At 37.2% G+C, this 27,079-nt stretch overlaps 1 protein-coding gene across 12 annotated transcripts in view; it reads right to left on the bottom strand.

Moving 5' to 3' along the window:
* Nucleotides 1–5,946: 5,946 nt before the first annotated feature.
* KDM6A (lysine demethylase 6A) overlaps nt 5,947–27,079 on the bottom strand; it is a 200,846-nt gene continuing 179,713 nt past the window's right edge. For 10 of the 12 annotated variants that reach the window (XM_026513341.3, XM_026513342.4, XM_026513344.3 and 7 more), the window contains 5 exons: nt 26,435–26,622; nt 25,495–25,636; nt 10,363–10,489; nt 7,994–8,164; nt 5,947–6,828 (listed from right to left, as the gene is read on the bottom strand). In XM_026513341.3, coding sequence (XP_026369126.1) covers nt 6,799–6,828; nt 7,994–8,164; nt 10,363–10,489; nt 25,495–25,636; nt 26,435–26,622 — 658 coding nt within the window. In that variant the 3' untranslated portion in view covers nt 5,947–6,798. Of the gene's footprint in view, nt 6,829–7,993; nt 8,165–10,362; nt 10,490–11,639; nt 25,637–26,434; nt 26,623–27,079 lie in introns of those variants that run through there. The other 2 variants (XR_008958921.1, XR_008958922.1) reach the window with 1 other exon arrangement.

Raw genomic sequence — 27,079 nt, 5'->3', positions numbered from 1 at the left:
CCTTAGTCATTAAAGAATTGCAAATTAAAACTATCCTAAGGGGGCACCTGGGTGGCTCAGTCGGTTAAGGGTCTGCCTTTAGCTCAGGTCGTGATCTCCCGGTCCTGGGATCGAGCCCTGCATCTGGCTCCCTGCTCAGTGGGGAGCCTGCTTCTGCCTCTCCCTCTGCCCTGCTTGTGCTCTCACTCTACCTCAAATAAATAAAATTTTAAAAAAATTTAATAAAGCTACCCTAAGCTTCCATTTTTCACCTATTATATTTGCAAAACTCCACATGCTCCACAATACAGTCTATTGGCAAGGCTGTAGGAGAAATAGTCTTGTTCATACATTGTTAGGGCGAGTGCAACACAGTATAGCTAGGAAGGGCAGTAACGAGGAAAACTGTACACGCACTTACCTTGTGACCCAGTAATCTACGATTTTACCCTGAAGATACACCTCCACAAATACAAAACAACATATGCCTAAGGCCATTAAGACATTATTTGAAATAGGGAAAGATTGGAAACATCCCCCGAAAGTCCATCATTGAGAGATGACACATGCAAATGATGGAGCACCATGATCTGATAATGATTTTCAGGATCTATTTGGTGGAAAAAAAATCAAGGTGCCAAAATGTGCACACATCATGCTACATTTTGTGTATGAAAGAAGGGAAATAAGACTACACATTCCAATTTATTTACTTTTGGAAAAAGAAACACAGGAGATAGGAGCTAATGAATTAAAAATGGTTACGTACAGGTGGTGGGTAGAGACAGTCTGAAGGTGTTTAAAGGGATGGGAAGAAGACCTCTCTGAAAGTACGTTTTAATATAGTGTTGCATTTTTAATCATGTACATGTTATATGTTTTGAAAACAAAGTTAAGTCAAAAGAAAGGGGGGGAAGGAGGGGGCCAGATGGAGCCTGCAGCAAGTTTCAGAGTGCTAGCATCGCACTTCAGTGTTAACTAGCAGATTACCCACTGTTCACCTGCAGCCCTTCAGTGGGTCTAACTCATGAAGCTTTTGAGGAGACTGGCCTTATCTGGAGGAACAGATAGAGATGGTCTTACAGAGGAATTTTAATTCATGGACTTGCAAGCCCCATCTGATTTAGAAGGATTCACAGCGGGATAATTTGTAGGCTGATCAAGATTTTTAAAACGATCCAGGTTTTGTATACAGTTGTATTGTCAAGTCTTTGGCACTTTCTAGTTTTTTCTTTTCACTGAAATTTTCGATGCATCAGTACCGCATACATTTTTGAACTTCCCCGCCTCCCCGCCACCAATTATTTTCAGTACCTTAACCCAGAAAATCTTGTTGATCATAGATTTGAGTACCGACTTTCATTTATTAAACATAGAATCCTTTCCATGTGCACACATCTCAAAATTTGCATCCGAGTACATTTAATGAAAGATAATGACATTAAAATCACATATATCAAGTTTTCTAAAGATAACATTCTCATCTACTTTCACTCTGCCAAACGTAACATTCTACACAAAGTGGAGCGCTGAAGAAGGCTTGGCTACAATTAACTATATAAGCCTACAAAATCACTGTGCTTGCTTTCTCTTCCTTTCTCCCTTTACACCCCTTAATAGATGTTGTATCTGAGCATCTGGGGAAGTAGGTGCGGTTTGGAGATACTACTTTGTGTTAATCATACCCTTCATCTATTTGAGGTCATCATATACTTAACACACGCATGGTTATAATGTAAATACGTTAGGATAGTCCTAGGTTCATCAGGAATCTTTCTGTTGTTCAAATCATGTTTAATCACTTGGGAGTAAACTACCTGGCACTGAATGGCTTTAAAATTCTGAGAAAACGGACTGACTCCACATTTTTTTCAGGTTGGCACACTTAGAAATCATATTTTGAGTATGTTAAATCAGATTCCCAATTAAACTAGACTGGTAAATGGCAGACCGAATTTGGAAAAAAAAATGCCTATTAATCATTTTATCGAAAATATTCTATTTATACACTTTCTTGTTACAGTTCCTTGAAGTGCCATTATTTGACTTAAGGACTGGAACTCAGTAGCCATCGCTAAGACTTAACAGGACTCTTTCCTCTATCATTTCCACTTCCTAAAACCCATTGCTTGTACTCTCCCTGCTCACTCACCATCTTTTCCAACCGCAACTGTGGACCCTAATCCTAATGCAGCACTAATCCGTTTCCTTTCCATTCAAAGAGCGCAAAAACCTGGGAGTATGAGTCAAGGAGGAGGCCAATACTACTCCCAAATGCTGCTTCTGAAACCAACTTAAAAACACTATGCCATACATCCCAGCTTGCCCGGGAGAGCCCCCATTTTACGGCTGCTGCCCTATCCCAGTAAGTACTAATTGTGCCCCCTTTTGATCCCAAAACTGTTCTGGTTCGGACTATGAAAGATATGGTTGGCCTAATTATAGGTTATCAAATTTAAAGACATCTTTCTCTTGTTAAATATTTAAAATATAACGTTTCTTTCACGCATGACTACAGAGTAAGCGCTCAGCAATTCCTACTTCTCTGCAGTGGGCAGTAGAACAGCGCTGGTCTGGAGTAGGGTCTCCATCACCACAGTTGGAATCTTGGCTCCAACACTTAATGACCACAAACCTTGGGGGAAGTTATAGTAGCTCTTTGCCTTAATTTACTCATCTGTAAGATGGGGACACAACAGTACCCCACTCAGAGGGTCACTGTGAGTGAGGACTAACGAGAATGTATATTAAATACTTAGCACTGTGCTTTGCACGGGTAGTCAGTAAATGGCAGGTACCTGTAGGTCACACTAAAAAATACCATCCTCATTTCCCTGTTCAACTGAAAAAGTGCATCTTCCTTTCAGAAACAAAATACCATACGGACTGCTTCACAATACACATACAAATTGTTCCTGCGCAGAGCACTCCAGGACAGTGACACAAAATGTTTAGAATTGGTGACGTTTGTTGTTCATCAAAGACCAATATAATTTCATACCTAGGGACCCTGGAAAGACCGGACAACCCCCACCGCCCAGCCCTCAAATTCAATACCTTTTCCCATCCACAGCAGTTAGGCTGTTGCTCCACTGAAGGTGCTCTGGCAAGTGCCACCAACCATGTTGTGCCAACCCAAAGAAATCCCGTAATCCTCATCTTTGCAGCATGGTGTGGTTATTTTTCAAAGGCTCTAGTTTGTCCAAAATCACCCTGGCTGGTTTAGCTTTCTTCTCCTTTGCAATCTCCTTTTCTCTTATACGTGACATTCCTTAGTGGGTATTTGGTCTCTCTCACCTCAACTCAGTTCCTGGATCATCTCTCTTCTGGCTCTAAGTCCCACCTCCATGAACAGCAGACACATGGTTCCAGACCAGGCCTCTCCTAAGTCCAACTACTTAGATGCCCTACAAGCAGTTCATTAGTTTCTGCCTCCAGAACCACACTTCCATATTTCCTATTCTGGTTAGAAGCACCCCATTCACTTGAAGACATCTAGTGGGTCCTGTGGAACTTACTTTTTGTCTTCCCAATCTGTGCTCTTATTTCCAACCTTGGAACATCCAAAGTTCAAATCCAAATCCTCTCTTCCTTAAATTTCTCTGCTTTGGAGATATCCCTCTGGCAGCCATGTACAGGATAGATGGAGTGTGTTAAGGCAGGCAGGAAGACTACTGTAAACTCAGTGCTGTTCTTTTGTTTAAATTCCACGTATGATTCCATATTAGCTACAGGATAAAGCGTCAGCACCGCTCATGGAAGAGGCAGCTTTCCCACATCTCAGACCCTTCCTACCCTTCCCTTTAGCACTCCTCCAACCCCTTGGCCAAAGTTCCCAAATCCTCTTGGCTCAGGAAGGTGTGATGTAAACCCCGCTGAAATGCAGGCTCCGATATTACCCTTCTTGTTACCTCTTCTAGGTTTTGCCTGGTTCATTACATCAATCTCTCATATTAGATGTGTGTGGAGAGGATAGAGGACAGGGATCACATCTTAGATTTGCTTTTAGGAGATAATAAATATACTGACTAAATGAAAATACACATGACAATAATTTAAAGATTTAATGACTAGGTTCTGAGAAGCAGACACTTCATTTCAGTTAAATTCATAGTATTATGTGATCTTAAACTTCAGCTGAAATTGTTAAGGCTGTGTCAATTTACTACTTTCAGAAACTGACTGGGGTTTTATTTCAAAAAGAAGCCGCCACACTTTTTTAAGTTGATTTAACATAATTAGGTTAAAAAGCAAGTTGAACTGCTCTACTGATGGCATATGATTTCCTATTTAACCGGTGACAAAGAGAAAAGAATATGATGCAGTTCCTACTATCTGGAAAAACATCTGCTTTTTTACACACTTCGTAATTAGCTTCTTTCTCTAAACAATGTGTGTTATTAAGGCATCTGGATAAAGTGTGCTTTTAATGGGATTTACCTATACAGAGAGCAGTAAAAAGAAAAAAAAATCTATTTCTTCTGAAACCTGAAAAATGTAAAATATTAAGGATACTAAATTGATGAAAAGAAAGCAGTTTACACAAGACTTTATCTAGTTATACTTCAGAGTAATGTTGATGTGTTTGATTTCTATTTCCTATCCTCTACCCATTCAAAGATAAAGCTGAGCAAGTATTATTCTTGACGTAAAACTTCCAAGTATGTATTGGTGAAACAGCACTAAATTACTCTTAAATGTCAGACAACCTGTATTAATCTTCGCAATAAACTATCTTGATAAAACCATAGAAAATAAGACACTGTGTCAGTAAGATAAACTAGAACTCGTTAAGCAACATTTAGGCATAGCTTTAGCATTCTTATAATCTTTGCTTCTGGGTAGCTGGCTTGCAATTTTTATTTGCAAAAATGTCTGTCTTGAGTTATTTCAAAAATATTAGCGGTTACACATCCTAAGCAGCACTTAGACAAGCACTCTTGCTCCTTAACTAAAATAGATTTCTAAGTATTTCCTTCTGAAGTTATAAATGAGAGATGATTACTGCTACTAGATATTCAATATTTACCAAATTAACTAATTAAATAAAATATCTCCAAGCTTTCCAGCCTTCAAACTGTTTCTAGGAGGACAACATACTCCAGAACTATCTGAACAAGAATACTTGATTAATGCAATCAGCACGGCATTTCCCCAGATAGGATTATAAATTCTCTTCAGTCATAAATATAACTCCATTTCTAGCATACTCTATGCTTCTTCACTAAAGCTTCCTGGAAAATCTTATAAAGAACAATGTGATAAAAAGAGAGTATGTGCCAAATGCAAGGTACATTATAAAACGAAATACTACTGTTAATTAGAAGTGACTTGTTAATGCTAATATAGCTTGCTATATTTTTACCAGTGATATGGACTTGTAGACTCTCCCCCCGCACCCCAACCATGTCATGCAAGCAGGAAAGCATGAAATTTCAAAATTGCCTAACATTAAAAAATAAGTCTCTTAATTTATTTGCATTCTAAAATAGAGCCCTTCATCTGAACCTTTTTCCATATAAAACTCTTAGTGATGTACAAGATTTATCAAGCCCATGTAACATTCCCTTTAAAATCTTAAGTTCAATCACTATTTGTTTTCTACTATTATACTATGTTTTGGCAGCAATTGTTTATTGGTCTGTCATTGCAGTAATTGCAACTTAACAATAAACCAGTCTGACATTTTAGGTCTTGAAGATACATACCATATATATTTCTTTAAAAATAATCATACTTTTGTAAGCAATACTTTACAGTATACACCTCAAAAATCTACCATAGATGTGAAACTTAAAACGAGAAAAATTTAAGTTCTAAATCTTTATACATATATATCCAGATTTCTATATATATTATATATACATACATAAGTATATATAAAATATATATAATCAGATTTGAAAAATGAACAAAAACTGGGCACTGTACATAAAGTCTTTTTAAAACTCAAACAATAGAAAACTCTTTAAACATTAAACAATTTTAATAAAAGTTTCTGTACAATGCTAAGCAGTTTTATTTACACATAGAAAATGTAATAGGAGTAGTGTTTGAAATTACAGAACTCCTTAAAATTTCAATGGCAGGTAAATCTGGAAAAAATAACAGCATTCCATTCACAAATATTTTCAAGCAATAAATATGTATTTATAAATAGTGTAAATTTACATCAAGATTAGAAACAAAAATCACAAATCTGAAGTTTATTCCTTAGTCTATGTGCAATCCATTATCTTTGTGACTTGGCTGTTAATTTTTTAAACATTTTATTTAGGAACCAAAAGTGTAATAACCGTCATGGTTTCAAAACAAGACAGAAAAACATAAAAGCAGTAAAAAAGTTCCTTACCTAACTTTTCACATTAAAAAAAAGTTGACCAAAGAAAGACTTAAAATTGCTAACTACCTTACAAAGAAATGACCAGCTAGGCTAGTATTTTTTTTCCAAGGAAAATTCTGAAGGGGAAAAGATAGATGAAAACCAATTCATCAGCCCAGAAATAGAGAAATATAAAAGAGGTTGTTTTCAAGTCAGTAGTCTGTATGATGTTGCCAGTTTTGTCAGATATATACAAAACATGGAATTTATTATTATTTTTTTTTTTTCTGAAGTACAGCTAACCAGCTTTGTGAGAGTCCTGGAGTAGGAGCAGTGCTCTCCCCTGTCCAGTTGGGTTGACACTCCGCACTTGAAAGGTTGCATAGACACAGTTTTCAGCCAGCAGCCTTACGAGATAGCTACAAAAACCAGTGGTGCAGAACCGAGTTACTTCCTGAATAGCAGAAAAGGTCTCATTTAATGTCCATGGAACAATATCAAGATGAGGAGGATGGTAACGGAGGAGCCTGAAAATAAAAGGTATGTTACTTTGGTATACAAACGGTTAACAGCGGTCCCTAGCTCAAGGCTACAAACACAGCCTGCTTTTAGGAAGGTAGGGGAAGAACAATTCTCTTTAACAGCCTGCTACACAATGTCAACTAGAACCTCCCTTACTACTGTCTCCCGGGTGGCCAATTTTCCGTGACCAATTTTCCGAAGGGTCTGAGACCATTATTCTATACTCAGCGTGCCTATATTTTTCTGTACTTCACCAATTAGTCGAAGGCTCTTAGGATGTTATTGGGTTGACCATTTTTTAGATTGCTTAAAAAGAAAAAAGAAAAAAAAAAAAGGGCTTGCAGAAAATGACTTCACAGACCAATTATAATTTCATTAGTGACTGGCTTCAGAAGCTATCTCAACGAGATAATATATTTTTGTTTAACATACTCCGGGTAATTTTCTTCTTCAAGAAATCTTAAAGACCATTTAAGTGAAACTAGGAGCTAAACTTCAGTAATTCAGTTTCTGATCACATATGCAGAGGAAAGTATTAGAGGAAATCAACTATTCATAAATTATATCTGTGTTTCTATTCATGAAACTATTGATGTGCTAGAGTAAAATGCTTCCCCCTAAGCATCTGCTGTTTAAAATTAAAAACTGTGCAATATTTCTAAGTATACTTGAATTTCATAAGGTTATATAACGTACCAGGAAGTTAAGCTCCATCAAATATTCCCATGAGGTTAATACTTCTGGCAAGGATAAAATTTTAAATACATATAATTAGCTCTAAAAGCAGAAGTCTATTTAAGACCACACTTACTGATTCATTTTGTGGACACTAATAACTTATGTACACATTTTATCAACTGAAATCAAATGGCATAAAGGATAGGATAGTGTTCTAAAAGCACAGAAAGATTTTAAAATGTAATTACGGTAACATTATTTAGGCTTGGACTCACCCGGGAAGGAAAGTGAAAATGAAATACGCCAATTTTAGAGGAATAAATACTTGGAAGTGAAGGAGGGGGGAAATGATATGAATATTTCCTCATGCAGTAACTAACAAGCAAAAGGAAAATTTAAATATTTCATTACCTCCTACTTATCAGGTGGCAGAACAAACACTGCTCCTTCCCTATCCAGCTAAGTATGTACTCACATGCTGATTTCACTTACTAATGTAAATTGGTCATAGACTTGCATCAGGTCCTCCATTTTATACTGTTCTAGCACCACAAAATTTTCCAGGTTTCCGCTTGTTTTTCGTGCACAATCTTGGCAATGCACTATGTAGGTCTTTCGAGAATTGCTCTCATTTGTGACAAAAAGCAGATCAAAAACCTCCACCTATTTTAAGCAAGAGAAAAAGAGTTCAACAGAGAGAGTGGTTATTTATTTATTGTGCTGTTTTACTATAATCACAGAATTCTACTTTACATGGAGTTGTGGGCAGTGATCTCTGGTTAAGAGCAGGTACTAAGGCAAACATGGCCATGTTTGAGAATCTTTAATAGACCAGGTTTATTTTGCCCAAACCCAAAGACATGGGTGGTAATGCATATTTAGGGGAGGGACTTCAAGTAATGACACAGGCTTTACAACCACCGACAAAAGCCTAATTTAAATGTTGATCAAGGTCAGCCTATTTTTGTTTTAAAACCAAAACAATGGTACACAATCAGAACAAAGTGATCGTTATTTTCCGTTTACTTTTCTATTTAACAGTACTCATCATAGAGCACTGTGGATGGATACTTCTCTTCTCCCACAGACTGAGCTCTTCAAAGATGAAGACTATGTTTTACTCACTTTTGCACCTCCAGAGCAGAGCACAGTGCTAAGACAAACCTCAAAACACACATGCTGAATAAATATAATCTGATTATTTTACAGACGAGGAAACTGACAGGTAAGTGACAGTGAGTGTTCAGCTATAAGCCTCATGTTAAGGAATAGGAATACAAGCAAAAGATATATTCATGAGTATAGCACGATTTTAGAAATAATACCTCTAATATTTACAGAAAGGTTGATGAGCTGCTATGGCTTAGGTGGGATAAGAAATAACACTGAGGGATAGGAGTCATTACACCTAACCAGAATCTATCTGATCTTCCAAAGATTTAGCTTTGGCCAGGTTGTACAACATTAAAAAAGCCAATGGATTCAATCATTTCAAATAAAAGTCAACTTCAGAATACAGAATTTCAAGGCTTGGGGTGGATCATTAATAACCCTGGCCTTGGCATATCCTTGAATTTATTCAATGACAGAAAGCTCTCATGACCTCCTGTCTTCTTTGAACAGTGTTTTAATTAAAATCTCAGCGTTCACATTTTACCACTACTATCAAAGGGCAACAACAAGAACCTGGTGATCTGAGCTAGAAAATCTGTGAGCATTCTTCGACCTCTCACTTCTGCCAGGTAATGGGCTGTCTTGTGCATTTTATCTTCTAAATATTTTTTAATTCTTCTCCTTTAATATTCTCATTGCAATCTCACATAGGCCTTAAGATAACAACTCTTTCTTAAAACCACTGCAATAGCTTCCTATCTCTGTTCTCTCCAATCACATTTCTCTTTCAAACACATGGCCAACGTGGCTGCCTGCTCAACATCTTCTGATGGCTTCAATGACCTCAGAATAAATATCAAGTTCCTTAAAATCATTCAAGATGCTCCATAAAGCTTCCTAGCAATTAGACTTGTAAGTAAAATTTGCACAGTCTGTGCGCCAGTCACACTGGACTACTTACCCTTTTCTGAGTAAGTCATTTCATTTCCCATGTTGTGCCTACACCTCATACTAACATTCACTCCACTTCCAATTCTCATCATTTTTTAGCCCACTGAAGTCATACTCATCCTTCAAGGATGGACTCAAATGTTAATACTTTTGTGAATTCTTATGTGAACACCAGAAGGGAAAATTAGGTCATTTTCCCCCTCAGTGTTACCCTAACAGTAAGATCCAACTTTGCGTTCACCACAGTCTAATATATATTACAATTAGTTGTTTATAATTTGTCTTCTCCGAGTAGAATGTAAGCTCCTTCAGAAACAGTACTACATTAATACTTGTTTCTGCTTCTCTTGCAGAGAAGCCATGGCCACAGGAGACTGACCAGTGTATTATGAACTGCACCAGAGAGGCCTGAGCATTGATCTGCCTGGAGCTATACTGAACTACATCCGGTTTATGGTCATCTGCTTACATGTGGATTATTACCAGTTTAAAATCTCAAGACTAAACTTTATCTTGATGATTATCATTTGTTAAACATCTACCAGATAAATGACTCTGTCATAATTACTTTTAGAGTTAATTCACTGTTAGTGAAATAGTTAACAGCTAAGTAACAAAATAACAAGACTGAATATAATGTCAATTTCAGTAAGATGCAGGACATGAGAGTATAAATACTCTTTATAAATTTTATAAATCTAAATTTATAAATTTGAAATAAAAGTAACCAAAGAGAAACCAGAAGTAGAGCGGTAAGAGGCTTTATAAAACAACCCTGGATAACAACAGTTACTTACCTCACAAATGCTACAGTAATGTGCCGGTTCTTCTTTTGTCCGCCCATGCCATATAATCTCTTTTCCTGCAGCAATGAGAGCTTCCCTCAATGTCTGACATTGCTTCAGAGTTCTCAGAAGACAATACCTATTATGGGGGAAAAATTATTCGTGACCAGCAACAGAATACTGTGTATCTTTAGCATAAAAGATATACTCCTAGAGACTTGGTTCTAGTATCTGTGACTCTGTCATTTTTTTTGGTCAATTTCTTGCATATTCTCTTATTTAAAAAATAAGGCCAATGCTCAGCAAGTCTGATGATGACAATATTAGATCATTTAAAGTTCAAAATTAATTGAAATCTGAATATCAAAATACAGTGATCTTAATATTAAAAACCTGACTCCTTGCTTAAATAGAAGTCGCTAACTTTATCTCTTATTTGGGCAAGTCAATTAACCTCTTTGGGAGTCAATGTCCTCATCCTTGACATAGGGTTCTAAATTCCAGATCTCAACTGCTATGATTCTATTAAGGCAGGAAGGCACGTTACTTCTGTCAGCACTACCTAGACACTCATAAACTGCATCATCTGTACAGCTGCTTTTGAAACTTTTGAGTCTGTACACAGAAAACTACAGATTTAGTTACTTCATGACACAAAATTGGTTTCACTACAGCGCTAAAGAAGAAAAATAGACATTACTTGATTTTAACTTGAGGATAATATAGAATCTTTCATTTCTATTAACACAAGTAAACTCTTCTTATAATTTATACCTTTTCTAAATTCATACTTATGATGCCAACAATATACTGAATTCTCACAATTTGTGCTGATTTTCCTACAGTTTGCTGCGATTACTTGGACTTGTCTGCTAAAGTCTCTTACTCTCCTGTGAATTAGTGGCTCGGGTTCTCCATTTGAAAGAGAAGTTGGACTAGCTGGTCTCTAAGGCACTTTGCAGCTCTAAAATGCAGACAATGAAAATACCCTAAAGAAAAGGAAATGGGTTTAGCAACTGACTGCTGTTCGAGAGCAAAGTTTTTGTGTCTTTTATTCATTGCCTAGGACAGTGCCCAGCATACAGATGCTTGATAAACATTCAATTACTTAACAAGTAAAATTTAAAGCACGATAAACAGCATATTTAATTTCTCTGAATTTATATTTCCTTGCTGTTTCCTAAGTTACAAGGTTAAAGTATTGTTACTTATCAGAACCCATGTAAATTAAGCCAAGGTAAAAAAGATGACTTAAAATATATGTAAACCTGTTAATTTATGTAACAAACCTTAAAACAACAGCAACTTTACAGTTGTAAGGCAGATCCTTTCAGTATCACAAAGAATTTCACTCTTAATTTGGCTTCAGCAATTCTTCTGTTTAACTTATTTAAAAACAAAATAATGCTTTAGATTGTGGTTTCCAAGTCAAACATAGGACAGCTGTGTGTGTGGGGGGGGGATGGGGGGGGGGGAGATGTGTCAGGGGAGGTAGCAAGTAAAAAGTTAGATCATGGCAAAAAGAGAGAAGACAGAATTCTAGACTATGCCACCAGCTCCTGAACAGTACCTGCTCCTCCCTTTCCCCTTTCTGCGTCACATACAATTCACCTCTGATCTTACTAAACAAGTTTTCCAAGCAGGGCTTCAAAATAAGGTCTCGTTCACAGGAAAATAAAGCCTAAAACTTTGCAGATACCTTTGGAAGATTTGCAGACTCCACTATGCTCTCGTGTGAGAAAACCCAGAAAAATAATCAAATAATACAATAAAGTACATAAATAATTAAAAATAAGAACTGGAGGCATGGTATGAGGTGCTTCAGACATGTTATGCCATGCAGGCCTCTCGATGGCCCTGTGCGAGAGGCACTCTTATCTCCATCTTACCAATGAGCAAAACAGGGCTCGGGGAAGCTCAATTTGTCTAATGTCATAAAGCTCATTTTTAAGTGGCTGGGCTAGGGGTTTGTGAAAACAAAATGTTAAGCCACCCCTCACTACCTCAAACGGTACTGTCTTCTTTCTGGTCTCTTTTCCTGTCTCTTTTTACCTGCCTGCTCCCCCTCATCTCTTTTGAAGATGGAGATTCTTGAAGCTCCATCAGGACAGTTTGGTTTTGTGTTTCAAACACAGAGCCTTGGTTCTGGGGAGCAGTACTCCGCTCTACTCAGCGAGTGAAGTTTTGCCTCCAACACTACGGACTACTTTGGCAGTTAGAATGTAGTTTACAACTCATGGCTCCTTTGGTAGTTTTATCCAGAAGAAGGCACTTAGTGTATGTTTTTCCTATACACAATAAAGGGTTAGAGCTAGGGTTATATTAAGAGTAAATACTAAGCCACAAATATGCTGCTTCTGGAATCACAGCTCCAGAATTTTTATTTTGTGAGATACTGGAATCTTAGAAAATCATAGTTCAACTAATGTGATCTGACAACAAATAACCAAATTGTGGTTTCCCCCTTCCCCTTTGATTTTTTTCCTTAACAGTAAAAGTTTTTGTTTCTTTCCATTTTCAAAAGGTAGCAGTTGGAACAGAAGAAGAACTGAGAGAGACAGAGGCTCTTTTGGAGTCTACAGCAATAAGCAGGTCCTAGAGAGAGGGTGTGATTCAACTGAAGGGTAGTAGTGAAAAATAAATAGAAAATAAAAACTTTTGGGGAAAGGATGCCTAGGGAAGACACAGATAAACTATTCAAGACTTAACAGTCCTCTGGTTCTGTTTTGGTTAATCTCAGGCTTTGGTTTTATGTGAAGACAACAACATTTGAGTGTACTAAAGAGCTAAAAACTAAGAGTCAAACAAAATCACTGTTGCCATTTCCTCTTCATTTTAGTTTTGCTGAATTTTAATAAATTTATCTTATGGCAATTAAAAATGCAACTTAAAATAATAAATCACTAGCAAAAAGTATAAAAATGTAGAGGATAGAAGATGATGTTTTTAACAAATGCATTTTAGGAACAGGGTCAGAAGTGATTTCAGGAGCTAGAAAAGCAGGAAATTCTGTGACGTTTAAGGATCAGTCTGGTTTCAGGACCCCGTGTTTAGCTGTCTGGATGAAAGACTACACAAAAAGGCAGGGGGTATTAAAGACAGCTCTGGCTTGGAAGAAAACCACAAGGAAGAGGCTAATTGCGGGCGTATTGTGTTTGAGGTTACACAGTAGACTCCAATCCACCCAAAAACCCATCTGCAAAGATGGAACCTCAAGAGGGATGGAATTTTAGTGAACAGCTTTACACAGGGGATAGAAATGCAAATATACTTGAAATATCAGAATAAGAAAACTGAAGACAATAAATGGACAAACGATTATGAACAATATAATCATAAATCAATACACTGGGCAAAAGACAGACGAAGTATGCCATGAATGCTAAAAGGAAGGAGAAGCTCATCTTCCACTGAGGAGAGATGGGAAATCACAGAAGTTTTCATAAAGAAGTTGTCAGTTTAGATGGGAGCAAGGAGAGGTGGGAGGAAGACATCTTCCAGGCAGCGGGAATGCCATGAACAAAGCTAGTATGGGGATTATTCAGGGAACAAACAACTGTTGCTACAAGATTTTAATCTCGGGATGGGGTTTCCGGGGCAGGAGAATAAAGGAATAAAGCCACAGTGACAGTACATTATGTTGAAGTGAAGACAACACTGGGGACTATTCAGATATTCCAGGGGCAACTTGACTAAGTTTCCAAAGTTAGTTCCCAAATACCAGTGTGGAGACAGATGAAACATGGGTTAGCTTGATACCCCAAGTCTTTATGGTAACAATCGTAGCCACTAAGAAGTAGATGGGGTACAAATTAAAGTACACCAAGAGATGCCCTGCCTCGACCGATCTATCTTACTGAAAAAGCCGTGCAGGAAAAGTGAGCCAACATGTGAGCCCTTGAAACATACTTGCCACCTGTCACTCCAGGGTTTCATTCCCCTATGACACCAGTGAGTATCCGAATGTCAGTAAGACATCTAACAGTTTCATTTAAACCAACCACATGGCTGAAAATCAAGGTCTCAGTCAATGATAAAATGAGTATCTTAAGAATTTTAAACTCTTGGATGGAAAAATCAAGCATAAAAGAAAATGTTAACCATGAGGATACAGAGTTTTAGAATTTTTAGACTTTGTTTATTCGGTGTTTATTCGGTCAAGCACTGTATGGTTAACCCAATGGTGTTTCAGAAGACCCAGCCCCAGGACAAGAGCATTAGAATCTACACTAACTGTGGACTGGTCTTCATGGCTATACCCTCTCAATCAATTATCAGGCCAACTGGATATTACCAAAGAGCTGGAGTATACCTCATTTATCCATTAAAAAATGGGAATCAAAGGGAAAAGGGAGTTAATACTGAACAATTTGCTTTAATGTATACTCAAGACCTCTGTGCTTGTGATAAAGTTTGTATTATGTAGGTAGGGTAATAATCTATAATATGTACCAAAAAAAGGGAAAACAAAAATATTGTTAGTTTTAAAAGATCTAATCTAGTCTACGATATCAGGGATTTGCCTGATCAGAGGATTCATCTAGGCCACTGTGAAATAGATTCCCAGGGTTCTTCCCATAGAGCTTTGAATTTACTTGTTAGGAACAGAGACTAGAAACCTATTTTAGTAAGAGTCTCTGCTGATTTTTATGATCAGGGAAGTTAAGAACCAGTGCAAACCTTTTACTTCTTAAGAGATGAAATTGGAAACACTGTCTAAAATTTGTAGCATCATTCTTCAACAGACATTAGTACAATACCAACTTCATGAATCACATTTTTATGATAAAAGCCTTTAAGAGACTATAGAAAGAAAGCTTCAGGGGGGAGATAAGAGCAGATTCTAGAGCTAGATTGCCTGGGTTCAAATCCCAGCTCCACGCATACTTCATATTCTCTGTGCCTCAGTTTCCTCACTGCAGAAAGAGGACAACTAACTAATACTGCTATTATGAGAATTACATGTGTTATATAAAATGCTTAGATTAGTGCCTGGCAATTAGTGATCAGTATTTAAATTCAACATGTCAGATTCTTAAACTACGTTAAAATAATTACATAATTACTAAACTGAAGTTTTTTTAATTTGAAAAAAAAAAAAAAACCCGTGCAATGAGTGCCAAGTAAAAGTGCAGTAATTACACCAAAAAGAACCTAAGACAGATTACTTAAATGGTGTTTAGTCTAGATCCCGTTAGGTCAGGATTTCTCAATCAAGGCACTGTTGTTATTTTGGGCAGGAAAATTCTTTGTGGTGAGGGGCTGTCCCGTGCACTGTGGGACGCTTAGCAGTATCCTTAGCTTCTACCCACAAAACATCCACAGTACCCCTCCCATTCGAATCATGACACTGCCCTATGTCCCCTGAGGAAGGGGTCAGGGGGAGGCAAAACTACCCATGGTTGAGAACCACTGCCCTAGGTCCATGAATATTATACTTGAAAACTATAAGGTGACTGAGGTTTCTATAACTAATATTAGTATTAATAATTATAACTATAGCTACCATTTACTGAGCGCTTACTCTATGCTAAGACCCACATAATACTTACAAAAGGTGTATTAGAAAGACAATTATTACTCCCATTTTTCAGAAAAGGAAACAAAGACTAGTAAGTTTGGTAATTTGCCCATGGTCCCCCCTACCAATAAACAGAGCAACTGAGGTATGAAGGCAGACTGGACTTCAAACAACTACACAGTGCTGCCCTGCCTGTGATATTTCACTGAGAGATCAAATAGCACAGAACCTAAGACTTAGAAAAATTACAAAGGAAGGCAAATAACGAACATATAATGATCACATATACACGAAAGGCACATAGAAAGTACTTTATAAAGCATTAATATTGTGCATATAAAATGGTACATTTAAAAACAGACCAAAAAAGGTGCATTATAGGTGATCAAAAGTATGACAAAATGATATGACAAGAACTTAAGTTTGTGGGGAGTGGTTTTCAATGGACTTGATACTACTGGAATTTTAGAAAATTTATTTTCAAGTACTGGCTTATAAAGTATTCGTATTTTTAGAATGTGTAACTACCTAGCAGATTACCAGGAGGTTGATAAGAGAATATGTATTCTGAAAACTAACCTTCTACTCCTCAGCATACTACCTGATATGCTCCTCCTAAATCTGAGACTTTCTAATATTGAACTTTTTAGAGGAAAATGGGATCTCTGGCATTCTGTTTTTGACATTTGAAAATGTACTGAACTACTTACCATCACAGCAACTTAAGTGGAACTAACAAGGTAGGTGGTGAAGGAACCAGTTTCCAACGTATTAGAAACATACTATCATTACATTAACTTGATAATAGCCCAACACGATCCCAACAATTCATACCGTATTTATTGGACTTTGCCTCATCTACTATTGAGATTAAACCATTCAACTGCATCTAAAGGAATCTATGTATTGTGAAAGCCTGTTATCTACAGGGAAATCTAATCAGTACCAACAGTCTCCAGAGCTCACTTGCTACACCATCATTTGATTCCTTTTTAAGGGTCCTGTTAAAAGGAATACTTCAATGCTAAAACAGAATGAATATGTGAGTCTTATGAAAGTCAAGTTAAAAAGAGCCTTAGCACTACGGGGAGACAATGTAAGAGCACTATACAGGGAGACAATGTAGGCCAAAGCAATGTACCTCAAATATTTGAAAATGGGAGTCATGAATTTTCAAAGAATGACGTTTCTCCTAGCTCTCAACTATTTTAAAATTAAAACCAAAGAGTAAAAACTGTATATTATGATGAAGATGGATAATCAGCATCAATAATCTCCCCACCCTCAATTTTAGGTTTTAAAGTGCCTATTTAGTAAAACTTCATTTTTAGACCTACCAAAGGAAATAGCTGTGACATAGTTTATACTGGAGTGGGATAGGGATTTACTTAAAGTACGTTCAATAGATCTCAAAAATGTACAACCCAAATAAAATTGTGAGAACACAAATCCAGAATGTGGAACTCTGTATAACACAAAGGTGTGCGAGAGAGAGAGAGAGAGAGAGAAAGAAAAAAGAAAAGAAAAGAAAAGAAAGGAAAAGAAAAAAGAAAAGAAATCATGTAAAAAGACTCACAGATTTAGACACAATGACTACATACTGAAATCAATGTCAGCATCATAGGGGCTGGTGGGGCAGGGAGAGGTAAGAGCTACAATAATACATTTCTGCACAGTTGGGGAATTTCAAATGTAGACTGTATATCAGCTAATTACTACTGAATTTCACATTTCTTATATGTGTTAAACAGTACTGTGGTTACACAAGAATATCCTTATTCTTGGAGATGCAGGCTGAAGCGTTTGGGGTCATGTCATAATGTTTGCAAATTACTTTTTCATATGGCTCAGCCAAAAAAGTGTGTGCATATGCATATGTGGAGACTGCTCAGTAAATGTAGCAAAAACTTATCTGACGACTCCAGATCAGTTATACAGACATTCGAGGTACTATTCTTTGACTTTTGGTAGATTTTTAAAAATTACAAAATAAAAAGCTGGAGGAAAAACTATAAACAAGTTTGGGAGTGGGGACACGCAGCAATGCATTACATGCAAATTTGATATATTTTAAGGAGAACAAGGTATTAATATGGAAAAAATGTCACAGTTCAATGAGTTAAAGGAAAAGATCAGTAGCCTTACACTTCGAGTCTTTCTTACTTCACTTCGTTGTAGAGGCACTGTTCTATTTTAAGAATAGCTAATGGTTCAGAAAACTTAACAGCGAACACCTTAGGAGGGTTACCTGTCAGCCAGGTGAACGTTACAAATGTGTGTACCAGACTCCTTTTCTAAGCAACAGAGCCATATAGTCATCTGGCTACTTAACAGAGATCCCCACTAAACATCACAGGAGACATTCAAGTTCTGCATATCTAAAGTCCGCCAAGCTGGTAATCACTCCCCACACCTAACGCATTTCCTCTCTTCTTCCTTTACCCCCAGGTTCATCAACAGGCACAAATGTCCCACCTCCTCCCCAAGATAAAGCCCCAGCAGGACAGATTTCTCTCTTACCTCCACCATATCACCAAGTGTAGGCTGTTTTACCCTCTAACCTTTGTCCCTCCTCTTGTCTAAACTGCAGCAACTACCTTCTCATTTATTCCTCCAAATCTTCTGCCCTCCATTTATTGTTTCGTCTTGCTGCCAAATGACCTAACATGCAAATTTGGTTATTAAAAAGATTTAAAAAAAATTTTTTTTTTGAGAGAGAGAGCGAGTGAGGGTGGTGGGGAGAGGGAAGAGGGAGAAAGAGAGAGAATCTTAAGCACAAGCCAGACTCGGGGCTCCACCTCACAGCCCAGAGGTCATGACCTGACCCGAAATCAAGAGTTGGAGCTTAACCAACTGAGCCACCCAGGAGCCCATAAAAGATTTAAAATTCTAAAGGCTTCCCACTGGTGGCTATTGCCAATGTGAAGTCTACCTGCAATTTTTAGCAACGTAAGTCTAAATCTATACTCTTCAACTAATATGAACAAGTAGGGCTTATACCTGAAAAGACACTTAAAAGTCTGGTCTAAAGAAGGAGAAACTAAGTTTGTTTATAATATACAGGGTATGTGGAAAAAAGTTTATATTTAGATAGTTACAGGAAATCAGAAGAGACAGTTATTCACTGAGCTTCCACTATAATTTTTCTAAGGAGTTAGGCTGTTAACTTTTCAAATCAAGGTCACTGCATTATAAAATGAAGGAAGTAATCAAGATAATGAATATTCTTTTGACTCACGCCAATGCAGAAGATATTTGGAAGAACGTGAAGCAGAGTATGAAGATTATTATATTTTAGTGAAGCAACTAGGATGTAGATATTGAAAGAGATTACTATATGATTTACTCAGATAAAGTACTTTATGGAATTGCAGGACTCTAAAACACCCAATTTGAACTTGGGAAGTACAAAGAAAAAAACAAGAGTAATGTTGACTTGTTGAAATAACTACAGGTAATTTCATTCTCAAACGATAATGAGGAATTAGTAGGTGGCAACAGGAGAGACTACCATTCTCCCATTATTAAATCACTCAGTGCCAATAGAGATACATGATCTATTACTATACTCCCACAAATTTTTCATAAATTTTGCATAAACTCACTTGTGTTGAAACTTGACCTGGGGCTTTTTATAGGTTTCGCTTATCTCATCAGGGTGACTGTACGTTTTACTGCAGAAATATTAATGTGTTTGATACCAGGATACTGAAACAGACCTTACTAGAAGGACAAAATATATCATATATGCACTGTATTTCTTTTCTAAACCCAAAGAATTCTGCATACCAAACCACGTTTGGCCTAAGGGGTTTAGGATAAAGGACTATGGAGCTACAGTACTACTACTTCTGTGAAGCCTTTCCTTAATGTTCCCTTCTCGCAGAAGTGCCTTCCTCTGTGCTCCTCCATTTTTTAAACCAGTATCTTCACGAGGAAAGATCCCGTATTTTAATGCATTGACTATTTCCCCATATATTATAAGTGGCCTGAGAAGTGATCAAGTCCCTTTCTCCCACAGCACAGTATCACAGCACCAATTCAGTTCACAGTAAATATGAAACAAATATGAAAGCATGAAAAGAACTGGCTGGAGCTGAATGAGTGAGTGGATGTAAAGGCACAAGGTAAATTTCGCTTACGTTGTTTCTGATTAACACTTAACTATGAAGACCCAAAAATGACACGCTGATTCATAGTATTTAGAACTAAAACAGTAATTCAGGGAGGAAGTTAAGTAAGAGGACTATGTATATATATCTTCTCCATTCCACTTCTTACATGGAGCTGATAATTTTTTTTTTAAATAGCCTACAATTCACAATGTTTATTGAATTAATGCCTTACTAAAAGATAATTCAAACAAGGAGAAAAAAGGGGGAAGTGTAAAAATTGCAATTCATATTAAAGATGTTTTAAAATACAAAAGAGAGTAGCAAAAATAAATGGAAAATTCAAGCACACATCTAAAGGCAGCAGTGGGAGAAATGGCTGACAAGGTTAAGTGGGGCGTCAGATTTGAGGTACGAATGGGGAATTTTAAAGAAAATTTGCATTTGTGCCTTTGTATGTTTAGCTTAGTTGGTCAGAGTAACCTCAGCAAGAGAACTGACTGGGGCATATTTCAGGTAGAAAGCCAAATTGCTATGGATGGTGGAGTGGACAGGAGATGAAGAAAAAGACTCAGGCCAAGGAGAGAAATGTCAAGAGAGAACCATTACTTAAGAATCGGTAGAGCTCACAAGCCAGGACAAACCAATACACCTTCCTTTGTTGGCAGGATACTAGGTTTGAGGACCAAAGCAATGTTGTGGGTACAATTTTACAGCAAAGCCGAGTTTGTGGAAAAAGACCCCCTCTATTTCTGTAACAATACATTCTCCATCCTGTCTTCTGACCTTTATTTGGTTCACTATTTGCTTTTCTTAAATAGAAGTATTCCTTTAAGCTCTGTCCCCAACCCCTCCCCTTGTCTTTCTCTCCAAGCAATCACAGACGGCTAGTCTGTCAGCTCTAACTTTGCTCTCTGGAGGTCTGCGTTTCCTACAGCTTCTGCGAAACAGCTCTATCCAACTATTTTATTGGCTCCTCAAACCTGCCACCTCGCCCCAAAACGAAGTCCTGTGCCGAAGATACATACAAGTAGCTTTCATACAAGACAGCTATGGGCATTTAATCCTGGCTCTAACCACCTGGGTGACCCTGGGATGCTGAGAGGCAGAACTCAGATACAGTCTGGGAAGCACTATTCTTAGTGCTCAGCTAAGTACCAAATTCAATTTATTATATATATATATATTTTTAGAGAGAGCATGTGAGTGATGGGGGGAGAGGTGCAGAGGGAGAGGGAGAGAATCTTAAGCAGATCTGAGCTCAGAGCCCAATACGGAGCTCGATTTCATGCCCCTGAGATCCTGACCTGAGCCAAAATCAAGAGTTGGACACTTAACCAACGAAGCCATCCAGGCATGCCCCCCAAAATCAATTTATTAACTAGGATTATTACTAAAACCACATAGGACCCACACTTGAAAACCCAAACTATCTTTGACTCACTCCTTTCTCTTACCATCCAAAAGCTTATTTTGTTTATTTAACTGCTAGAAAGAACCTCATGAAACCCAAATTAGATCGTATTAGTTAAAAACCCATCAAAAGCTATCTAACAGAATAGACTTATGTTTGGCACACCATGATCTGCCACTACCTGTATCTTATTCTACTACTCATCACACACATTGTCCTCAAGCTAGAATGTACCACCACATACGTAGCAAGTTGTATCACGTACGCGTTTAAGATCACGCAAATACCCAGAAGGGAAGAAGTCAGGACGGAGGAGCAGAAGAGGTAGGTGCTGGGCACAGGAGAGCTGGCGGAAGAAAAGATGACCTGGAGTGAGTATGCACTTGCTGGTTCTCTAGGCAGAAGTTCCCCTGAGCCTCTCACAGAGTCAGCAGCCTTACCATGCGGAATATGACTGTAATAGTACAACAGAGCTTCTCCACATAAGTCAACGATTTCACCTGGTGCTCAAGTGAAGAAAGGGTATTTATTTATTCCCTCACTGGAGGAAAATGTGGCTATGCTGGACTGAAGGAGACATGTTATGTATTACTTTGTAGATGAACTGAAGCATCTTCCTGATGACTCAAGAGTTCGGTCTTAAACTGGCTTTAGGTGTTATTCCTCTGTCCTCTCTCCTCTCCCTGCCTCTACATCTTTACCACTTCACACAAATTACCTGCTTCCCACAATACACAGACTTCTGATTCCATGAGGCTGGAACGAACCCAATGGGGATCTCTCTATTTCTTTCAATCTATTTATATGCACTTTTACTTCAAGACAAGACCTATACCAGATACAGACAGACGACAGACACATATACCCTCTCTAGTGCCTAGCCTAGAGCCTTGTATAGAGTTAGCAAATATTCATTAAATTACAGAAAGTAAAAATGAAAGAAAAGGAACAATGCTGGCTGGTGAAAAGTACATTTTTAGTAATAGCTGAATGGCTATGTTTTAAGAGGGAAGTTTATAAAGCAAGGCTTAGGGGTCTGAATTTATAGTGAAGAGTTTCAATCAGTGTGATGACAAAAGGAGCTTGCTAATCACGTCTCATGACAACTCAAGCTGGGAGCAGAATTCTTAATATAATGGGGAACACAAGAAAGATTCAAATGACTGAATATTTTGTAGCACGAAGTAAAAATGGGAGTAAGTAAGTGCATTTAGGTTAAAAAAAAAAAAAGGTAGGTACAAGGAACAACAGTACCATGGGTAATTTTAAGTTGAAAAACATCCAAATTCTGTGTATCCAATTTCAACACAACTTTATAACAAAGATGAATATGGGTATCAATGCTCAACATTTCAAATGTTAAGAGGGATGATGATAATCTAGAACGAGTCTAGAAGGATGACAAGGATGATGGGGACGGAGGGATGGAAAAGATGATAGAGGTGAGAGATGTTTAATGAAGCCAGGTAGGAAGAAGAACAGAATAGACAATGATCTTCCCTTGATTCCTTCTTCTTTCTTGCCACTTCCGCCCCCCCATGCTACAACGTATGAGCAAGTTCTGAGAGCTTTAGCTCCCCCACAGACCCTAGTTTGATCCCTCTCTCCACCCCTCATGGGTAAAATGTCTGTCTAGGTTGGTCTGTTCTGTTGCAATTGCCTTCTGTCTACCCACTCCCCCTTTCCAACACTGCCTCGTGGAATCCATTCTCTACAAAGCAACCAGATACATTTTCTTAAAAGTTTAAATCAGAACCCATCCGTCTCCTGCTTACAATCCACTAGTGGTAACCTATAACACCCAGAACTAACATTTAAACTGCTTACCATGTCCTAAAAGTCCATGTTCAATCTGGTTCCTGTTCACTTCATTGAGCTTACTGCAACCCCTCCCTTCTTTCTCATTCTGCCTTTCTGTCCCACAAACATGCCAAAGCTGTTTCCAATTCAGCATTCAGGCCTGAAATGTTCTACCCCTAGGTCCTTGGTTGACTCCACCTCAGTATATGGGTCTAAGCACAAAATTCATCTTCTCAGACACCTTCCATGACTGCTGTAGAAAAAACAGCACTCCCACCCCCCACCACCCAAATAATAATGCATTTCATCTTATTCATACTACTTGTTAGTAATTTATTCATCTCTCTGGTGGTCTCTGTGTCTTGCTCCACTAGAATTTAAGTCCCCTGAGGGGCGGGGTTTTAACTTAAACACAGCACAGAGTTGGTTCCTAAACACTTGTTGAATGGAATATATTCTACATAGATCCGAAACATATTGAGGGAATTAGGACTAAATAACAGGTAGATTTCAGGCCAATCTGTAAAGAATGCTCAAGAATTATAGTGAGGTAATGAGAACGTTCAACGAGTTGCTGGATGACCACAAATTACGGAGGCTATAGAATGGATTACTGCAGTTAGTAGTAGTTTTGACTAAGTGACCTTAAAAATCCTTCCCAATTATAAAATCCTAATCTATCTAAAATGTAATGAGTCACTTTCAATATACATAGCTATTTGATAAATGGTTTCTATGCTGTACCATCCCTGTATCATCAGGAGATCTGAATTAGCCTCTAGTTTATGCCTATCTCAAATTTACTAAACATCTTCTGTGACTTTAAATCATTTCTCCCCCAAAAGTAACCCTGAACTTGCCCTTCAGAGCAAGGTAGCATCGTCAGATATAATAAGATAAATGGATAGATAACCCCTCGCATCCCACTATCAATTACATTTATAGAATACGGTACCCAAGATCCAACTTTTTAAAAGGATTTGTACATCATGTGATGTAATGAGCACTGGGTACTATATAAGACTGATGAATCACTGAACTGTACCTCTGAAACTAATAATACACTATATGCTGATTAACTGAATTTAAATTTTTTAAAAAAGGATTTGTACATTATTTGCTATGATTTGGGTTTTGTTACCTCTTGTCTCCCCTACTACTTCTGCCCAAGACTAGCTAAAATACTGCAACTGATAAAGGACTATATCATAAGCTAATCCAGAGGTATGTTACCTTGACCACACAATTTGTTTGAATGAAATTTTGGACTTAGGTTTGAAATCATTTAATTAAGACAGGATAACTTTCAAAAGACAGTATTGTGAAAACAACATATGCTGACCAAATTAATATAGCTGCAGGAGAAATACTTAATATAAGCACTACCTTAACAAAGATGAAAACTATAAATCTTTTATCAGTGAGTATAAAGCAGTGTATTCCAAAATGAGTTTTTGAGAAGATCAATTCTTTCAAAGATACTGGTCAAATAAATAAGTTTGGGAAATAACATTATCTAACCCTCCTCCTTCCCCATTCACAAAACGTATCAACACTTATAGTCTCTACAACATTTTACAAAAACTATTAAAAGAATAAAGGACTTGTAAAACTTAACCTAATCCATCATTTTCCATATTTCTTTGACCAGAATCGCCCACCTTTTCAGGGTAGGGGCAGCAGTGGTAGAAAATACAGTTTAGGGAAACACTGCTATATAGCACTGTTTGAAAATATTACTTCTAAATATATTTACAAAATAGCTAAGATAGAAACTGACAATAAATGAGAAGCTTAGTAGGATATATATATATTCAAATAACTTGTATTAGGTGTTTAAAGCAGCTAAGAAAAGGGACAATTATAAGATGGATGATTTCATTAAAACAAGTAAAAAATTGCCATTTTAGTTAAGTCCCTATATTAAATGCTAATTTATCTGTACCAGCAATTATTCTGTGATGCCATTCTCTCCCCCTGATACCAAGGGCAGTCTTTCAATATTAAAACTCAAGTTCTCCTAGGAATCAGGTGGCTCAGAGGGTAGTGGGGAAGCACAGGCCCATGAATCTACTGGTTTAGAATCATTTGTGTGCCTTCAATCCTCTTTGTACCATAATGTACTGACTATCTGGATGGGAAAAATACTTTTAATGTGTGGATTCTTGTACATTTTATTAGACTTCTGGACCATTTTGTTGTGATGTCAACATAATTCTACTGGGGGGGGGGGAAGTACTGAATAGTTAACACTCCCCAAAAAGAGAGGGACTACAGCAGTTTTAGAAAGCACTTACTTAATCATTTCAAAAAGCTTTGGATCTGAGACCTTGATATTTCGTGCCATATTCCAGGAAAGATGAACCATGGGTACTATTGACTTCACACTTTGCAATTTGTTCCATTCGTACCGTTCCACTGCCAATTTATACTGGCAGGCTAGGAAAAAAAAAACAGTTATAAAATAGCAACCCAAAGTACCAAAAGATATGAAGTTACCATTATCACCTTCTCAGATGATATCAATACCAATTCTGAAAACCACAAAACATTACAAAAATAATTTTTATGTTTCTTTGATAATTATGGCAATAACAACAGTAGTGAACACATAAAGAGTGCTTACTATAACTATGTGCCAGGCATTGTGCTGAGCTATTTTAATATATTATCTTATTTCATTTTTATCATCACCTTATTAATTTTATTATTCCCATTATACAGATGAAGAAATTGAGGCTCAGAGAGGTTATATAACTTGCCCAAAGTTGCAAGAGCCAGATCCTGGTCCTAATCCAGGTCTTTCTGGCTCTAAAGGCCATATTCTTAATCTGAATTTTCTACTGCCTGAAGGCAGGCATAATTCAAACAGATTTTGACATAAAAGGGCTATTCATACAACATACCAGATAAAAGAAAATCTGAAAGAATGAATAACCACTCCATTTTGCCTTCTCCCATAAAGGGTTTCCTTTATAAAACAAAACCAAGCACTCTAAAAAGTATTAAAAGTATATCTTCCTTGTATATAAAGACATAAATTTGTTATTTGCTGAAATCTATGGTCTTGTATTTCTACTTGTTAATTTCTGGTACTACAAATTAAAATTTTATTCAAGGAGACACAATTCTTCTTCCAATTTCTAGGGAGTTATATTCTAAGAAAAAAAATAAACCTATCAGATACAATCCTTTATAAATTAAACTTTTTTTTAAAAAGCATATTCTTTAAAATACCTGTAAGCGGACCAACATTCCAAGCAATGTTGTTGCACCAGCCAATAGCCTGAACCCAATGAACAGTGCCTGCATTTATCCAGACCAAATCTCCAGGTCGCTGAATAAACCTATACACTGGAACATTTGCTTCATAAAGATCTTCGAGGTTGGGCCACCAAGAACCCATTAGGAAATTCAAATTATTTCTGAAATAAGAAAAAGTAACGCAAATGGATCAAATACTTTAATAAAGCTCCTTAGTAAGACTGGAAAACAAGGTCAAAACTTCTTAAAACATGCCCAAAACTTCTTAAAACTGCATTGAAACTTAACTGCTTGTGCAATAAGAACTACTATATGTAAAAAGTGAGTAAAATTAATTACAGGTAAGTACTGAATAACTTATCTGAAGATCAGTACTACTACCTTCAGATGATTTGTCAAAGATCCAAATGAAATCCAAAGCTCCTTTAAAGTAACACTTATATACATTAACTTTTCATTTCATTTCACTAAAAGCTATTTGACCGAACCCTTCTTCCTGGAATAACAAGAAATCTCTAAAAGGTAACTGGAAGGTGGAACTGACATCAAATCATTTAGGTCCATAAACAGGAATGCTATGGCAGATTAAATAAAGTATTAGGAACTCCGACTTCTGAG

The sequence above is a fragment of the Ursus arctos genome, chromosome X (genome assembly GCF_023065955.2).
Source record: "Ursus arctos isolate Adak ecotype North America chromosome X, UrsArc2.0, whole genome shotgun sequence".
Lineage (NCBI taxonomy): Eukaryota > Metazoa > Chordata > Mammalia > Carnivora > Ursidae > Ursus > Ursus arctos.
The sequence above is the reverse complement of the archived record's forward strand: the minus strand, read 5'-3'. Positions and strand labels throughout refer to the sequence as shown.